The 18,528-nt window shown below is 38.8% G+C and overlaps 1 protein-coding gene across 6 annotated transcripts in view; it reads left to right on the top strand.

The window, feature by feature from the left end:
• Positions 1–16,471, top strand: part of PTPRK (protein tyrosine phosphatase, receptor type K) — a 397,652-nt gene extending 381,181 nt beyond the window's left edge. For all 6 annotated transcript variants that reach the window (XM_021390545.1, XM_021390547.1, XM_021390546.1 and 3 more), the window contains exons 20-30: positions 226–323; positions 1,405–1,521; positions 2,260–2,414; positions 3,505–3,640; positions 4,383–4,532; positions 5,147–5,320; positions 8,305–8,436; positions 8,656–8,781; positions 11,200–11,363; positions 12,671–12,806; positions 15,203–16,471. In XM_021390545.1, coding sequence (XP_021246220.1) covers positions 226–323; positions 1,405–1,521; positions 2,260–2,414; positions 3,505–3,640; positions 4,383–4,532; positions 5,147–5,320; positions 8,305–8,436; positions 8,656–8,781; positions 11,200–11,363; positions 12,671–12,806; positions 15,203–15,256 — 1,442 coding nt within the window. In that variant the 3' untranslated portion in view covers positions 15,257–16,471. The remainder of the gene's footprint in view (positions 1–225; positions 324–1,404; positions 1,522–2,259; positions 2,415–3,504; positions 3,641–4,382; positions 4,533–5,146; positions 5,321–8,304; positions 8,437–8,655; positions 8,782–11,199; positions 11,364–12,670; positions 12,807–15,202) is intronic.

Consider the following 18,528-nt stretch of genomic DNA (forward strand, 5'->3'; position numbering starts at 1 on the left):
ATTTATTTCATGTGGTAGTTCAGTTAAACTGAGAAAACTGAGCACTGGTTAGCAATAACAGTGTAGGCCGGAAACTGCTGTGAAGGTGTGATGATGTGGTTTCATGAAGCTTTCATCTCTGAGCAAGTGCATTCATGTATGCCAGCTCTGTAAAGAAATGGATTTTATTTTTAGGATTCGCTTTGTTATTTTGCTGTATGGTGTTACTTGGCATTTTTCTTGCAGGTCCAGTTCATGAGACTGTGTATGATTTTTGGAGAATGATATGGCAGGAGCAGTCAGCTTGTGTTGTGATGGTCACAAACTTAGTGGAAGTTGGAAGAGTAAGTTTTTTTCTTTTGATACTGCAAGCCTGAAGAAAAACCCGCTGACAAAACATGCCACTGGCAGAATGTAGACAAGTCTTGTGAAGGAGAGGAGAGAAAAGGGGAGTACTGACAGTCCACACATCACTGCAGATTACAGTATTGTGTGAGGACAAAGCTAACTGATGCTGTGTTTTTGTTGAGTGAAAAATCATCTGAAGACAAAATTCATTTTTGCATATTAGGTAACTGAAATGAGCACAGTAAGTAGACTAGTGAGTAAATGTACTTCTGTATCAGTGACTAGAAATCAGCAAATTATTTACAGTATATCAGTAACACATCCCTCAGGGAATAATATAAGGTATCTGGGATTAATTGCAACAGTTTGATTACTGATATGAAATGCATCCCAGTTTAACTAAGTGGAAATGTATCCCATAGTTCATCACTAAAATTTTGAAAAGGCTCATTTAGAAATGAATTTGGTATGTAACTACAGCTATATATAAAGCAGTGTAAACTCCCTGTGACTAGTACTTGACTTGACAGAACAGCCATTAGCCATGACAAGTCACATGAGTGCAAGGTCATTTGGAAAAGTATGGTGTAGTGTAGTACATGCAGTAACATATCTTCAAGGTTTTATTTTATTTGAAATGTTGAGGGAACTGGGCTTGTTTAGCTGGGAGAAGAGAAGGCTCTGGGGAGACCTCATTGTGGCCTTCCAGTACTTGAAGGGAGCATATAAACAGGAGGGGGAACGACTGTTCACGAGGGTGGATAGCAATAGGACAAGGGGGAATGGTCTTAAACTGAGACAGGGGAGGGTTAGGTTAGATATTAGGAGGAAGTTTTTCACACAGAGGGTGGTGATGCACTGGAACAGGTTGGCCAGGGAGGTTGTGGATGCCCTGTCCCTGGAGGTATTGAAGGCCAGGCTGGACGTGGCTCTAGGCAGCCTAGTCTAGTGGTTGGAGACCCTGCACTCAGCAGGGGGGTTGAAACTAGATGATCGTTATGGTCCTTTTCAAGCCAGGCCATTCTATGATTCTATGATTTTTCTTGGACGTGAAATGCTTCCTCATTTTGTATTTAGGTCAAGTGTTACAAATATTGGCCTGACGACACAGAAGTTTATGGTGACTTCAAAGTGACTTGTGTAGAGATGGAGCCCCTGGCAGAGTACGTGGTCAGGACCTTCACTCTTGGAAGGGTGAGCACATTTTGAAAGGGCTTAGCAAAATACCATTCCCTGATGGCAAGAAATAAGTCGGGGACTGTGCTTCCATGTGTTCCTGTGGGATACCAAATTCTTCTGTCTGGTTAAGCCTACAGCATAGACGGCCCTATCTCACTTCAGAAGTAGCACACTGCATCAGGTCTTTCCGCTCATGTCACTCTGGGTTTCAGTTTCCCCAGAAATGTTGGCTGCTACCATCCCTTGTCTTACATTCACCTTTTCTCTCTAGCCAGACTTCTGAGCTGAGCTCAAGTATTCTGTTATGAATCATGCCAGTCATTCATCTCCTTTCACTCTGCCCTGAATGCAGCTGAGCCAATCTCACTTAATCAAAGAACAAACTCTGTGAATGCAAGATATATAATACAGCTGTGGTCCTCTGATACATCATTATACTTGCCTGTAGATGTTGAGAACTTATTGTCAATGAGCAGAAGTTCTGAAAATTGATGCAGATTGCATCTAAGTATAGAAAAAATATCTAATGAGGCAAAACTAGCATACTGTAAAAGCAAAAGAAAGAATGATGAACTTCAAAATGGAAATTAAAATACAATAACATTTTTACACTTTGCATGTTCTTTGCTTTAAATAATTGGTGAAATGATGAAAATGGCATGTAGGTTCTATCAGTGATACCATTATTTGAGTCAAAGGATATCTTGTCTATGAAATACTTTGAAATTCATAACCTTTTTTTGCCTTTTACAGAGAGGCTACAATGAAATCCGTGAAGTTAAACAGTTTCATTTCACTGGCTGGCCTGATCATGGAGTTCCTTACAATGCTACAGGCCTGCTTTCATTTATACGGAGAGTCAAATTATCTAATCCTCCTAGTGCAGGACCTATTGTCGTCCACTGCAGGTGTGTGCAGATGTTGTAGATTGATTTTTTCCACAGCTACGTATGTGAGCTGTGAGTTTCTTGTGAAGCATTCATCATTTTGAAGTGTTTTGGGTTTTGTTTTTCTCCCTTCAAATTGCCTTATTCACACTGTAGTAGGATTTGGTTGTCTACAGCAACATTTGAAAATAACTAAATTCTAATGCTGCTTTCCTAAATGGTATAGCCAAAGATTTTCTTTTTCCTGCAAGTACTGCACCAGCTAAATTAATTTTATACTCGAGGCTATCACTGGGTAGCCTACTGCCTGATTTTGTGACAGCATTCAAGAAGTGTAGATACAGCTTCTTTGATAGTCTAGCACTGTATATAGTGTTTGAACAGATTATTAATTTAATCTATGTAAACAAGTAGATAAATGAAGATAGAATGAGGTTAGTGGCAACAAGTACAGGCTGTTGTTTCCTGTGCAAGTTTTGCAAGGGTTGTATTGTTAAAACACAGTCCTTTGATGATTTCCTTTCAGCTTGTCAAATGTTTAATTACATGCTATAGATAAAGTTACTAACTCTTTACAGATTTTAAAACTTTAAAATTCGCTATGCAAAAATTGTCCCTAGCTTTATATAAAAACAAAAAAAATCAAGCGAGAACCTGTGGGACACTGTGCTGCCTAAACCAGTTTAGTGCTTGGTTGATAAAATGAACTCTTTAATTTCTGACTGTAAGGTATCACATAGAAATCATCCCTTATCTTTTATTAAATAAAGACAAGATCTGTCTTATTTTGAAGTGCATGAGCTTAATCGTCTTCCAAATTTAAGTTCAACTAACTTCTTTTTTACTCTATGTATTGATTTAGGTGATAAAAAGAGAAAAACAGACGCTTTTTGCTGTTATTTAGTTAATCAAATCTGATGGAAAATGGTCATTTGGGGTGCGCCAAAAGTTTTAAAAGACATTATGAAGGAGGGAAGATAAATATTAGGTAGTGGTTGCAATGAAAAAAGAACTGAATGGTTTTATAAAAAATGCTCTCAGCAGTGGGTTTATAAAGTTTGTAGGTGTTTTCATGGAACTATTTCTAACAGTGTTTGCTGCTCCTCTTCAGTGCTGGTGCTGGACGCACAGGTTGTTACATTGTGATCGATATCATGCTTGATATGGCAGAAAGAGAAGGCGTTGTGGATATCTACAACTGTGTCAAAGCATTACGATCCCGTCGCATCAACATGGTACAGACAGAGGTACAGTAGTTTTCCTTTTAAGCACCTGGTTGTTTCTGAAATGTGCCTGGTTAGAATTTCACTGTTACTAGCCAAAGAGCAGACAGTGGATCTGCTGAGGTGTTGTTGTCTCCATTGGGAGGCACTGCTGTGTGCCAAGGTCATGCAACAAACCTGTCAGCTCTTTCTGTCATCGTGCATGTAAGTGCTTGCCTAACATTGTAACAAAGGGAAAGCCAGAAAAATAATGGGAAGAAATACTTCCTGTTGAGACACACTTGATTTTACAACCAGCCTGGCTACCAGGCAATTGTAGTACTAGCTTGCACACACACACACACACACACAGGAAGAACACAGCATGCCAAATAATTGCTAATCACAGGTAGTGCTTGAAGCAATTTACACTTTCTGCTAGTATTATAAGAAAAGCTATTCTTGAAAAATAAAATGAATAAAGCCAGCAAGTCACTGGGATATGTACAGAAACCCTCAAGCACCACAAGAAAAAATGACCCCCTCAAATAATTTGCGATGTCTGTGCTTTTAAGTTTTACTGACTTAAAATTGATTCTGAAGAAAGCATCCTTATTAACAGCATCCCAATTATGACAAGAGTGTTTGTACTAAAGCAGTATTTAATGGATTGATGGGCTGTACCTTGAATGAGTTTTACAGTGTGCAGATCTATTTTCCTGAAAGGAAGGAAAGATCGGTTGTTTTTAAATGACAATAATTCTTGTTTCTTTGTGTACTTTGGTAGGAGCAGTACATCTTTATTCATGATGCCATTCTAGAAGCTTGCCTGTGTGGGGAAACTGCCATTCCTGTCTGTGAATTCAAAGCTGCTTATTTTGATATGATTAGAATAGACTCTCAGACGAACTCTTCGCATCTCAAAGATGAGTTTCAGGTATTCACAGCTTTTACTAACTCATCATATGGTAACTCTTTTTTTTTTTTCAACTAGATACATTCAATTTATTTTAAGGGAAAGGGCTTTTGTATCATATTTATAGTATTTTATCTCTTACTTTGTATTCCACAAAATAAAGTATCCATGTTTACATGCTTTGCAGAGTTGCTTTAAATATGAAATACCACCCTTTGAATGACATTTCAGTAAGTATCTGTCTGGAATAAACACTGGCTGAGAACCAGAGAGAGTTTCAGCTTGCATTTGCACAGCTAAGATGTAGCTCTTTAGGACTCCAAAGGATCCTCTTTGCTTTATTCCTTTCAGAGGGGATGGTGTCTGGTGGAAGCCATTCAGTGATACTTGGAGCACCTTTTACACCTGTGTTTTAATGCCCTCAAAAAGCTTCAGTATGCTCATCATACAGAGAGGAGCTCTTATTTGCGAATGTATTTTTGCACCCATCAAAACAGATAGGATTTGTTTGTTTATTTGCTAAATTGTCTGCTAATGCTTCATGTTTTCTCACATTGCGATATTTTAAAATAATAACTTGGTGAATCTTGAGAACGTTGTCAGTCAGGCCAGTGTAAGTCTCCTCTCTCCCTTAGACCCTGAATTCTGTTACCCCTCGCCTGCAAGCTGAGGACTGCAGCATAGCTTGCTTGCCAAGGAACCATGACAAGAACCGCTTCATGGATATGCTGCCACCTGACAGATGTCTGCCCTTCTTAATTACTATTGATGGGGAGAGCAGCAACTACATCAATGCAGCTCTTATGGATGTAAGAGACTATCTTCTTTGTCTATGTACTGTGCTGTGAAAAGCTGTGTAATATGAGAGATAACACTTGCTTGTCTAAGAAAGGGTAATTCTTTCTTAGCATAGTGTCCAATTAAACAGTCTTAACAAAGGAAGGTGGGGAATGGGTAGGAAACCCCACCGGCTTGTGTTGCTGGTTCAGAAGGTTTGTTATCTTCAGTCTTTTGCATCCTTATGGGACCCATTGGAAAGCTCTCCATTTCAACACCATTAGATAAAGGCCTAGTCTCCAGACCTCAAAATCTCAGCAGGATCTCAAAAATCTTATGCTTGTCTGGAAGTAAATATTACCAACCTAAGCATGAGGTTGCTATCTGTTTTAGGAGAAAAGCTATGTATGTTGAAGTAGAAGAGATAGAGGAGAGGAAGCAAAATGCTTCTTTGGTATGCTTGGGGGACAGGGTGGTTTTTTTGTTGTTTGTATTTTGACTTGTAGCTCTCTTTTAAAGATTTTTAATCTTTGAAGTTTGAGTGGCAGAACTACTGTCAGGGGAAAAAGGTGAAGTGATGGAAAGAATGGAGCTGAACCTACTTATAAATGTCTAGTTGATAAAGAGGCTCATCACACATGCTGTCAGATACCTGCCTGTGCCTTCCATTAACACTGCCAAAGTTAGGCCTCTAAAGCCACTTTTTACTGTAAATACTTCAATAAGTAAGTGGCCTGATTTTCAGAGATTCTCACTTTCCTCAAAAATGTATTACTGTCAGAAACTGCAGTGTCAGGAAGAGATTCTGGAATAAAATGGTAAATAGCAACAAAAGTCATCAGGACTGAATGGTATTTGTCCCGAAGCTCTGCCTGAGCTAGTGCAGGAAACATTTGAACTGCTAGCAAAATACAGTTCCTAATCTCACAATTAGCTATTGTGCCAGAAAAATAGGGTAGCATGTGTGAGACCAATCCATTAGAGAGTCATAGGGGCTGAATGGATGAATTAGAGTAGTGAGTAGAATTTCAGTAGCAACTGAAATTGTTTAGAATTGCAGTTAAAATTACTTGAAGCACCTGGATAAAATTGACGCGACAGGGACCAACCAGCACTTCTGTGTGGAGGAGTGTTTGGGGAGAAAGGGAAACAATGCAGACTAAAGGTGGTGTGGCAGGAGGAATCTGAGTGTGCGACTGTGTGGCAGGCAGAGACAGAAAGCAAGCAGTGTATTAATGGAGGCAAGTAAGTACAGACTGAAATGATAGTAATAAAGGGAAAGAAAGCAGCAGAAATCATTATATTACAAAGAAGGCATATAACAAGGCTATAAGTACAGAGTTAAAAATTTGGGTAATGAAAGTGTTTTCTTGCTCTTTTTTTTCTGATTTTTTTACTACTGATTTAGTCAGAGTACCTCATTGCCAGGAAAAGAAAGTTTCAGTAGCAAAACAGAAATAGAAACTTTCCTCTTTCCACAGTGCATTTGTTCCTGTGTTCCCACAAAAAAGGTGTCTGCTTCCCAGTGTGACAGCAGATACTCTGCCTGCTCTTTTTGAAAGTCTGATCATCTTAATCTCAGTATGTTCTCTTGTCTAAGGAGAAACCAGAAATGATGGGAAAAGGGCTAGGAAAGCATCAGCTAGTACATGTTTCATTTCTTAAAAATATAAGGGAAGAATTGACAGCTGATGTTCCTCTTTGCTGCCTGGGTAGATGGAGGAAGTAGGACACTGGCTGCACCCCAGTATGCTTTACACAGCAGGAAAAGATAGCAAGCAATGGGAAAAAAAAACTGTCTTCTTCCTTATTTTGTTGTCAAATAAGTACTAATGCTAAAGGTATTAATTTCTTATCTTCACAATTTACAGTAAGTAGAAAGGAAAAAAAAAAAAAAGTATTTTTCCTTCCAGGACTCAAACTGTTCTCTCTGAGGACATGTTAATATACTGCATACGAAGATCCCTCATGCCAATCTGCAAGCATGCGAAGTGTTGTAGCTGCCCTGCTAGGTCTCTCTGCTAGGCTAATGTAATCTACTTATTTCAGTAAAAAGCAGCCAAAGTGCTTTCGTACCAGCACAGGTGCTAAGCACTCAATGCGAGGATCCCTGCATTATGAACAGAAGTCTCAGAATGTTGCCTTCAAACTGGATGCTTAGGTTCCCATATTCCTAACAAGGGTATCACCTTACTCTTTTTCTCAGATGAACCTGCCAGTGCTTCCTTGCCAGTTCCCTTGTTGCAGAGCTCTGCCATGCATAGTTGTAGATTGTCTGCACAAAACTTCCATTCTTTCCTCTTCTGATTGATGCTAGTAAGTCACATGTTAAAGAGGCTTAACCCCTCTGCTTTTAGTTGTATCTGAGGCAGCTTATGCTGGGCCACAAAGTCCTGTGTACTTGTGTATAATGCAGCAAGCAAAAAACAGAATTTTCTGTCCTGACAGAAGATAGTATTTTGTTGTTTATCCTCTGCTTTGTGGTGAAAATCAACCCCAGTAATTCTGAAGGCCAGGACTGAAGTCTAGTAGAAGTTGCCATCAGCTTGGGATTGCATCTCAGTACACTGTTGGGGATGAGCTTTGTCTCCAGGTCAGCTGCAGAGCTTACGTGTGGCCTAGTGGGACCTACGGCCTACGGGTGACTAGCTGGGACCTTTACACTTCTCTATGCAGAATGGAAGCAGGTTGTCTGCCAAGTCTCTCTGGTCAGTGCCCGGAATGGCACAGCCCTGAGCCTCAGTCTCTGAGCAGAGCCCTCCGGAGCCACTGCTGTGCCATCTGCACATCTGAACTGTGGTACACAGCCCATCACTGGAGGTCACAGACCTGAGCACAGCAGCCTCTTTCTTCTTACTTGAGGCAGCAGTGTATTTTTAACATCAGCTTCGGTGAAATCTGCTGTAATTGATGTTACGGCTTTGTTCTATTTATATTTTATTTTTGTTGTGGAGTGTGAGTGGAAGTTAAGAAGTACTTCCTCTACCAGCGCTAATAAATTTGTTTGCCTTTGCAGAGCTACAGGCAGCCAGCAGCTTTTATTGTCACGCAACATCCTTTACCAAACACTGTGAAAGATTTCTGGAGATTAGTGTATGACTACGGCTGTACTTCGCTTGTGATGTTAAACGAGGTCGACTTAGCACAGGTTGGTTTGGGTCTTGAGTTTTCCATGTACTATTTTAATCTCTGCACCCACTACATGATCAAAATGTTGAGCAGTGCAGCTGTTTACAGATATTTTGTTGCTCTGCTTTACAGCTACTAATTAATATAAGTAAAGGCCAGATGTGCTGTCTGCAGTGGAGTAAGACAATGCTCCCATTGTAACTTAACATTTAATTATACCCATTTTGCTCTGGCACAGGGCTGCCCACAATACTGGCCTGAAGAAGGAATACTACGGTACGGTCCCATTCAAGTGGAATGCGTGTCTTGTTCAATGGACTGCGACGTAATAAACCGAATTTTCAGGATATGCAATCTAACAAGAGTAAGCATTATCATAACAATACGTAACAGTTTTTAACACTCTCTAGACTATTCTGGTTTTTAATTTTGAATAGTAGTAAAATATTAATGTTCTTAAGACATCACCCAGAAAAATTCAAGTATCAGAATCTTATGCTGGCTTCCAGGGCTTTTCTACAGCTACCCATTAAGCAGAGAGAAAGTGAGGTGAGTGACTGTTCTGTAACATTGTCCATGGTATGCAAAAGTTGTGAGAAGGACTCTGTTTATTCAGTGTACAGAGAAAGAAATATCCATGTAGAGACAGGCATTTTGTTTCCAACTTCCATGAGATGTTTTCCATCCTAAATCAGGAACTGCGGCACTCAGAGTGATTATGCAACCAGCATCTTCTCAGTTTAAGGTCCAAGATCCACACGTCCTATAACGTGGAGTGTGAAAACCCTCTGAAAGTTCCTCTGAAGGACTGTGCACCACTGTGCCTTGACCTACCTTTGTCACCTTTTCTCGACTTCAGAACCAATGCCAGTCTTGCAGTCTTGTCGGTTCTTTCACACGTTGCATTGTCTTGTCTCTTTGCTGTCCCAAACTCTTTCACACTGTCACAGCATCTTTTCAAGCCCTGTTTGCAACACAGTGTCTCTTCCTCTTCACTTCTATAAATCACTTATTTATGTTGCCTACAGGTAAAGTGGTACAGATGCATCTGTGCAGTTAACCAGCAGCCCCTGGTTGACATACTGTATCATTCATCTAAAAGCGAGTAGGCCACTGTCTAATATTAAATACTGGCTACCAGCTGTGGTCCATGGTATAATTTTAACTTTCATTAATGTTGAAGAATTGCTGTGGGGAAAGCACAGATTAATGTACAGGGGCTGCTTCAAAAGCACTGCCTCGTATGTTATTATGTTGGCTCGTGACATCAGAGGCAGATGTTGGTAGTATGGCAGTAGAGGTTGAAACTTCCCACCAATATTCTCTTATATTTTGTTGCCGTGTGACAGATGGCAGCAGAGGGACAGTCTGACCAAAGTGGTGTCTGACATGGAAGTGCATATGAAGTAAATGTGTGTCACTGAATTCCTCCATGCAGAAAAAATGGCACCACTGACATTCATTCATGCTTGCTGAGCATTGATGGAGACCAAACAGTGGATGTGAGCGCAGTGAGGCAGCGGGTGGTGTGTTTCAGCAGTGGTGACAGTGACATGAAAGACGAGGCCCACTAAGGATGGCCATTCACAGCTGTCACACCACAAAACAAAGAGTGTCTCAAACAGCTCACCTGTGCAAATTGGCTAATAATGGTGTCTGGGTTTAAAAATACTGTTTTGTAGCTGAGAATTTGCTCCATCAAAAAGTGTTATTACGCTCTTTGTATCTGTTGTAGTGTCCATGGAAATAAATAGGAGACATTACTTTTGGAGCAACCTGAGTATACACAAAGCTTTTTCTTTTTATAACTAATATTTTGGTCACATTTTGATTTTTTACCAAGTAAAAAGAGCAGTTTGCATGTGACTAGCATCTTCTGTAAATTGTACTTCGAGTTGAGAAAAAAATATGTATTCAGCTGTTCATGCCCTGTTTTGAAACTACAGGAAGCAGAGGAGTGGGCACGCTGGTAAATTTTATGCTACAACACTTTGTTGTGTGTTTAAATTTCCTTTTTTTTTGGTTCATTTCTTATTCACTTTTTCCATTTCTTCTATTTTGCTGTTTTGATTTTCTAGTTCTCTACTTCTCTTCATTTTCCATGCATTTTGCCTTTACATCTTGTTTCTAAATATTTCTGTGCACTCTTCTTCCTATTCCAAGATGCATATTCCTTTACTTTTCACCTGGCTCAGCTCCAAGAAACTGAACAAACTCTTTATTTTTCCAGTAGCTGAGGCTTCTCTTGTCATCAGTTCTAAAGAATCTACCATGTGGAAGGCTCAGAGACTGGCAGCAAGGCCCTCATGATTGTAATAGTCTGGCAAAAAGGGAAGATGTTATTCAAGAAAAAAGGTCCTTGAATGTTACTTGCTTATTTATAATGGGGTCAGTTCATGCATGGGAAGGTTTAAAACGGAGCCAAAGGTATGTCTCTGCATTTCTGAAGGTCTAGGGATTCAACGATGATGGTTTTGAAGCTAAGAATGAAACTCCTTGATACACAGACTGTAGGGAATTTTGCCGTGTAGAAGACAGGGTAGGTTGCAATATTGACTGATAAACACTGATACTGTCTTCAAAATATTTACTTTTTTTTTTCCTTTTTAAATCTTTTTTGAGCCCAAGGAGTATGAATTAAGTCGAGACCCTATGACATGCAAAATATACATGTAGTAATGTGCTCACAGTATAAACACTTAAGTATTAGTTTTATATTTGGGTTTTCTCAACCTAGATGTAAAGGTGCCCTATTCCCCTAAACCTCTTTGATTTCCTTCAGCCACAAGAGGGCTATCTAATGGTGCAGCAATTCCAGTATTTGGGATGGGCTTCTCACAGAGATGTACCAGCTTCCAAGAGATCCTTTTTGAAGTTAATCCTCCAAGTCGAAAAATGGCAAGAGGAATGTGAAGAAGGGGAGGGCCGGACCATCATTCATTGCCTGTGAGTGATTTTGAGAAACTTGGTAACTGCTCTTCAAAGAAATACATATAAATTACTTCTTTTTTTCATGTTCAAGTGATATTCTAATGGCTATATTCTTATGCACATCTTTGTTGCTCTAAAAAAAAAAAAAAGAGAAGGAAAAGAGAAGAAAAGAAAGAAAATGTACCCCTGGTATTACAGGCCAACCTTTGGTCAACTTTCAGGTTTGTTTCAGGTCAAGTTACCATGAGTATGAGTATTTTTGATATGTTACTACAGTGAGACTGTGTACTGTCTCCTGTACCTCATAGCATGTTTTTCAAGCACAAAATACATACAGATGAATTTCTGCAGTTCAGTTTGAGTTTTGGCAGTAATATAGTATTTTATACTGATTGACAAAGATCTTTTTTTGTGTGTGTACCTCTTGCATGTCTTGTTGTTTTTTTTCCCAGAAGGCCTTCTGTATTTTGAGGGTTTTAGACTGAAAGGTATGGATGTAAGAAATCAGAGAAAAAAAATCTACAATATGATCCTAAAAATATTGTTGATACTGACAGCTTATCTGATATAAGAAAAAAACTACTCGGTTCGTTAAAAGTATTAGCTATAAAATTTCCTGTAAAAAAGAACCTAGTTTAGACGTTTTAAAAAGGCAATATCTTTTTCTCCCAATCTCTTTCCTTTGTATGTATATTTAAGTATAAAGTTTAAATCTTAAAATTAAATCATAAATTTCTCTTTTACAAAAAAAAAAAAAGGCTTCTGCATAAGTGTTTGGTATTACCTTGTGGCCACTTTCCACCTACCTCTCCTCGGTATCCATGGAACCTTGTGGCTTATTTAAACTTAGCAAGAAAAAGCACCTATCTGACTTTCTTTGAAGTGCAGATTAAAATAGTCCAGAATTGTCCCCAAAAGTCAACAAAATACCAAATCAGTGATGCCTTGGCATTACTCTAGCTGGATAATCCCCATGTTCTAAAGTAATTCAAACGAGTCTCTTTCGAGAACTATCAGAAAGTATTGCACTTGCCACTGAACTTGTTTTTTAATTTGTAATGCCTATGCAAACTGAGCTATAGCACAGCTGGGTGGCATGGTGGGCTGCAAGGGCAGAGTTCAGAAGAACTTATTGAGAGCAAGGTCAGAAACACAAAGTGTCTCAGAACGAACCAAACCCACTGGAGCTGCAAGTTGATTGCCAAAACCTGGTCTCCTTGTGGGGGTCACAAGTCACTCATGATTACAGATTGAAAGGAGTATGTATTGGGTGCCCTGTTATGCCATAATGACATTTAATCAGCTCTTTTCCTTACGTGCAGAAACGGTGGTGGCCGGAGTGGGATGTTCTGTGCGATCGGCATTGTGGTTGAGATGGTAAAAAGGCAGAATGTGGTTGATGTTTTCCATGCTGTGAAGACTTTGAGGAACAGTAAACCCAACATGGTAGAAACTCCGGTAAGCAAAAAAGCCCATCAGAGTTAGTGCAAACAGCCAGGGTGCCTGAGAGTTGTCTTCTGCGAGCTGCAAGCAGCACTGTGTCCATAAATCAAAGCAACCTATGTGGGACTTCAGCTAAGAGAAGAAGGCTTTACACTCTGTATTGTACTATGTATTGAGCAGAGGCTTAGTGTGGGCATAAAGTTCGGAAACATTACATCTTATGGTGGAAATTTATTAAATCAAGTATTGATACTACTTATCTTGTAGTGGTACTGTTACTTTCACAGAAAACATTCTCGTTTAACAGACTGATCCTTAATTTCTCAAGAGAACCTGGCCTGAGTAGAAGCTGTGGCACACTGTGCTCACTCACACAAGCCATCCTGAAATTTCACAGAGCAAGGCATTTCTTCTTGGTAGGAGGAAGATGTAAAGGAGATCCGTTATGTTTTACTTCTTTATAGTAACTGCTGTTTTGGAAGCTACGCTGAATAATGCTAATGATTGTTACTCCGCTTTTAGTAGTCAAAATGATATCTCAGCACTTTAAAGTCAGAGACTATTGGATATAGTATGTTTGAAATACATAAACATAAGCCAGAATTAGCAAAGCCACAAGACAAAACAAAATATTTGTATGTACATTGGCAGAACTCAAAATGACCTTCACTCTTCTGATGAACGTATATCTGATGAATGCATATCTGTCCATCTGATCACTTCAGTCACCAAAGCTGAATACCATGGAAAGTGCTTAAAAATTCTTTCGTCTCCCAAATGCATTTTTTCCTCCTTGTAGCTGAATGTGAAAGCAGGTTAGACAGTGCTTTGGTGTTTCTGCCATTTGACTCTCACACTGCCAGCAGCCAGTGTCACTTTTCAGCCAGATGGCTGCCTACAGCACAAAATTCTGGGATGCCAATTGGAATTAAAATTGTTTTGCAGTTTATGCATCCTGAAAATTGCTTCTGACCTTGTGAACTTGCATATTGAGCAAAATGGTTGTAGCTGCCTTTTCCTACTCTGCCCTTTTTCCAGGTGTCAGTGCTTGTTTAGTATCAAGTAGCTTCTGTGGCACGATTTTCTTAATTAATGTGTATCACTTCTATCCATTGCTACTGCATAAATTAAAAAATTGTTAACATGTTAACAGCTAGGACATATTGCAGCAACAGTAATATTGGTCTAGGTATTGCTTGTTTTGCTGCGAATACTTTACAATCTGCTGTGCTATAGACTTCTGAAATGCAACATATTGAATTGCTGCCTGGATTTCAGTTCACTGCTGTGAGGAAAACTGGTCTGATCACATGGAAAATTACTTGTGTCACTGTAAAGAGAGGCCAAGGTAGATTGTCTGTGTTTCTGATAAATGGTCTGAAAACTTATATTTAATTTCAAAATAGTCCTGAATTCCACTGCAGTTTTCATTTGCAGGTACTGAATTTCTACAGTTACGTGTTTCTGTGCTGTGTGGGTTTTTATTCAGAACTCTTGAACAGCAGCAGCTGTTGAGTCATTAGTTAGAAAACAAACCAGGAAAACCAATATACCGCATTGTCATGTGCCCTACATTCAACAGCACAATCAGATAACACAGAAGAGCAGCACAATAAAACCTTTAAGATATCCCCACCATTTCCTGCTAATGGATCACACTGGCTTGCTTTGAAATGAAAAATGAATCACAAAAGCAGGTTTGTTTTGTTGGGTGGTAAGGACAATAGGGATTGAGTTCATTTCTTGGTTTTTCTTCTTACTGCCTTCTCCTCTCTCCCTTCTCCTCCCTCTCCCCCAGTACTGGCTCTGAACAGCAGGGTTGTTATGGGGAATACTAAGTATGATGAACTTTTGAGTTCTAACTTCTCTTTTAAATGTGCATTCTCATATCCCGAACATTACATCAGCGCTATTGAAAAAATGGGCTGCAGACCCAGGCCTGCATGGTGTCATGGTTCAGTATTCTCTAGCTATTCCCTAGCTGTCCAAGCAGTAGTTACCTGCGAAATATCAGCTAACTTAAATATAAATGGTGTTTCAGAGTTGAGTGGCTTCACTGCAAGAATGGTCTGGCTGATAGGAGAACTCACAATTTGATAAGCAGTTCAGAAGCTGAAAAAACTGGAGAAGTAAATCATTGCATTTCATGGTCAGGTTTTTTTATACATATTTCGTTGGTTATGGTTTGTTTTTAAATCAGAGCTGGTAATACACTTGTGTAATAGAGGGGTAGAAGAAGAAAAGTGAAAAGAAGGAGAAAAAAAAAACAACCCAAGTGTGTCAGTCTTGAATTTCAAATTGTTTAGTAGTCAGAAAAGGCTATTCTTGTTTGTAGGTATTGCTGCTGTTTAATGATTTAGAACCTTGATTTAACTTCTTCTCTGTTCCTTTTTTCCCTTTCTCCCTTAAAGGAGCAGTACCGCTTCTGCTATGACGTTGCACTGGAGTACCTGGAATCCTCTTAGTTGGAATGGATGTGACAAAGTTCACGAAATATATGAATCTCGTTACGCTGTTTTGACAACAGTTCTTGATCCTGTGAAGAAAGATTTTAGGGGAAGAGGGGGAAGGGGGGATTTTAAATTTTAAATGCAAAGTATTTTTCTTATGAAGTTGTGTATCTTAATAAAAGAATTCAATCTGTTTCTATGCTTGTATACAGTATCAACATTTAGTGCCACATAAATACTATTTAATGAAAACCAGAGTCAGAAGAGATTTGCGCAAATTAGGACTTTTCAGTGTTTGTATATGCAGCCGTCTCTCAATTACAGTAGAGCAACCATCTGTTGCATGTATCAATATTTCCTATATGGTATTAATTTTCTTTTTTTTTTCCTTTTGATACATTGTTAAAGTACAATAACAGTGCAGATTGATAGTAAGGTTCATTCTTTATACGTTTCAAGTGTTGCATATATATATTATATATAGTTAAAAAAAAACCTGGCTTATTTTGTTTTAATGTGCAATGATGGCTGGATCACATAAAGATCTTTATAAAGAAACTTAAACATAAGCCAAAGACTCAAGTGTAAATATGTCTATATGGAGAAAGCACATGTATTTATTGTTTACTTGCATTCCTTTTTTGATGGCTGAAAAAAAGAAGAATCATTTTTCTTGAAGAAAGCTTTTTTTGCTGAAATCAAGTGTAAACAATTTTTGTAGTTTATTTTTTGTATGTTTAGTGTAAGTAGAAGACATACTTTTTATGCATAGACCAAGAAACATTGGTATAGTGGTTTTGTTGTGTACATGCTTGTGAATCAGATCCATGTAAACGATTATAGAAGGTCTTTAACCACAGGACCAAAATCAAAACATTTTGCTGAAAATGTATAGTTTTTCACATTTGCATTAGTTCAATACTGACTAAAATCTATGTAAGGAAGGGCGCTCATCATATCGACTTCGCCTATGACTTGCACATCACTGGAAGAAATTTTTAAGCACCGTTAGAGTTCTAAGGGATCCAATTGCTTAGAAAAACATTGAAGCACAGGTCGACAGGAGAACTGTCAGGCAAATAGATGGCTCAACAAATGCCCTTTAGTGCAAAAAGTATTTGTTTAACAAATTGTAAAATTAAGCAATGTTTATTTTGATGTTTACAAACATGTAAGCTTTGCTTCCAAGAAAGCAAAATTTGAATAAACCAAATCCAGATTATGATTATATTTGTGGTGTACAAAGTATTACTGTGCTTTTGCTTAGCATTTGTCCATTTGTTCACAAGCTTTCCTATATCTCATTAGCTAAAATCGTTTCAGTCTCTTGTTGGTCTTTTTTAGAACTGACAGTAAAATGATAAGGTGCTTATAAATATTCTGTAAAGTAAGAGTGAATTAAACTTTTATTTGAAGATTATTTTATATTATTTCCTATTTTGGCAAGCTCTCACTGTCCTTGTTAAGGAGTCATATTTGTGTGAAGACCAATATGTTAGGATAAAGAAGATCTCTAATGGAAATTGTGCTATTTTTCACTTCAGCATTTCAGGGAGTATTTGAAAAGACTCTATATCATATGTATGAAAACCAGTGCATAAAGTTTCTTTCTTTACTTCAGGAGCATGGAATTACCCTTCTGAAACTGTGGCAGATAAATGTTTATAGGAATTCTACTTCTCAGATTTTTTCAAAGCCCCTGTCTATATTGTTTACATCTCTACCTGTTCCAGATCTTTAGAGAAGTCATTTTCTTTTGTTGTGCAATGGTAGTTCCTGCCTATGAAAAGCAAACAAATTGGATTTGGAAAAGTTCACTGAGTCTTGGTACTCAAAATTACTCTGTCTTTCTTTTGCCATGTTGGAAAGGGAATTTTAGGCTTCATGGAATGGAATTGTAATGTTATCAACTTTATCCGTAAGGCTGTGGCATCCTGCTCTCAAAGTGCTGGATCCAGCTCTCTGCTCTCCCTGTTCTGTGGAGACAGTACAACATCTCTACGGACTGATCCATCTTGCCTGTTTTCGACATTTAATGGGGTTAAGTGAAGTGGGCTCTGGAAGAACCTTCCTCCATGACCCTTAAAGATTGCTGAGAAGACTATATTACTCTAGAAGTCTAAACTAATATTTTGGCAGATGAGATGAGTTCTTAGGATTGTGGAATGCAGAAACCAAATTCCATACTGATGGCAGTGATTTTTTTAATTTCTTTTTTTCTATCCTGACCAAAAATGTAGCATTATCTCTAGCCTGAATGAATACTTAATTTCCATGGAGAGCTCCTACATGAGGGATCATGGGGTCAGTCCTCACTAGAAGTTCAAACTCCTCGCTAAGCAATTTGTGTCCTATTTCCCTGCTGCACTAAGCATGAATGGTGCAGATGCAAACCTGAAGCCGGGCTTTGCAGAATTGTGCCTGCATAGGAGTCCTCAGTCTCCATCAGCTACAAGGTATTTTAGGTGGTTGTTCTGCAAATGGGAGCTCTGTCTATGTTGTTTAAGTATTGTGGGAGTCTGTAATTTCTGTAACTAACTACACTACTGACCTAAGGAGCTTTGCAATAGCTCATGATTGAAAAACCTGTGGGAATTCCTTGCTTGTAGGACTAGGGAAAAGTATGCAGAGGGAATGCAGAGTGTGAGAAGCGCCTCAGAAATACCGTTCACTAGTAAAGGTGCGTGTATCTTGGGGGCTTCTTAAGCAGAACACAACATGATGCAGAATCAGCATGCTATTTCACACAGATGCAGAGACAATTGGTGCTACTTTTACATTGAAAGTAAATGTGAAGCTTGAATCTTAGTATGCTCGGTATATGCAAGCAGTTACCACAGTTTATTTCGTTCAAAAGGTCACTCAGAAAATAGTTATGTAGTTTAAGTGCTTGCCTGGCTCAAGTGCCGCATTGAGAAACATCAGAGAAATATAAAAGTAAATGCTGCTGCAGGAGTGTGATATTTCAGTTTTCAAAAGCTAAGATGTAAAAATGCCAACGAAGGAAGCAATGGTAGGCAAGAGCTATGTCATTGAGCCTATGAAGTGGATTGATATGTTAAAGGACAAGAAAGGGGCAGCTTGAGAAAAATTGTTGCAGACTCGTTGCACGGACAGGCCACCTGGACCGACAAATGACCATATAAAGGGCCTTTTCTAAGGTTCATTCTGCTGCTTTGTCAGAGGAAACCCAGAGATCTCGCAATAAATGTAAAAGCTGCTTTTATAGTGCTCTGCTCTGTACTGGAAAGAAAAGTAACTCATTTTCTGCTGTACTTTCCTGTGTC

This window comes from Numida meleagris, chromosome 3, assembly GCF_002078875.1.
Source record: "Numida meleagris isolate 19003 breed g44 Domestic line chromosome 3, NumMel1.0, whole genome shotgun sequence".
NCBI lineage: Eukaryota > Metazoa > Chordata > Aves > Galliformes > Numididae > Numida > Numida meleagris.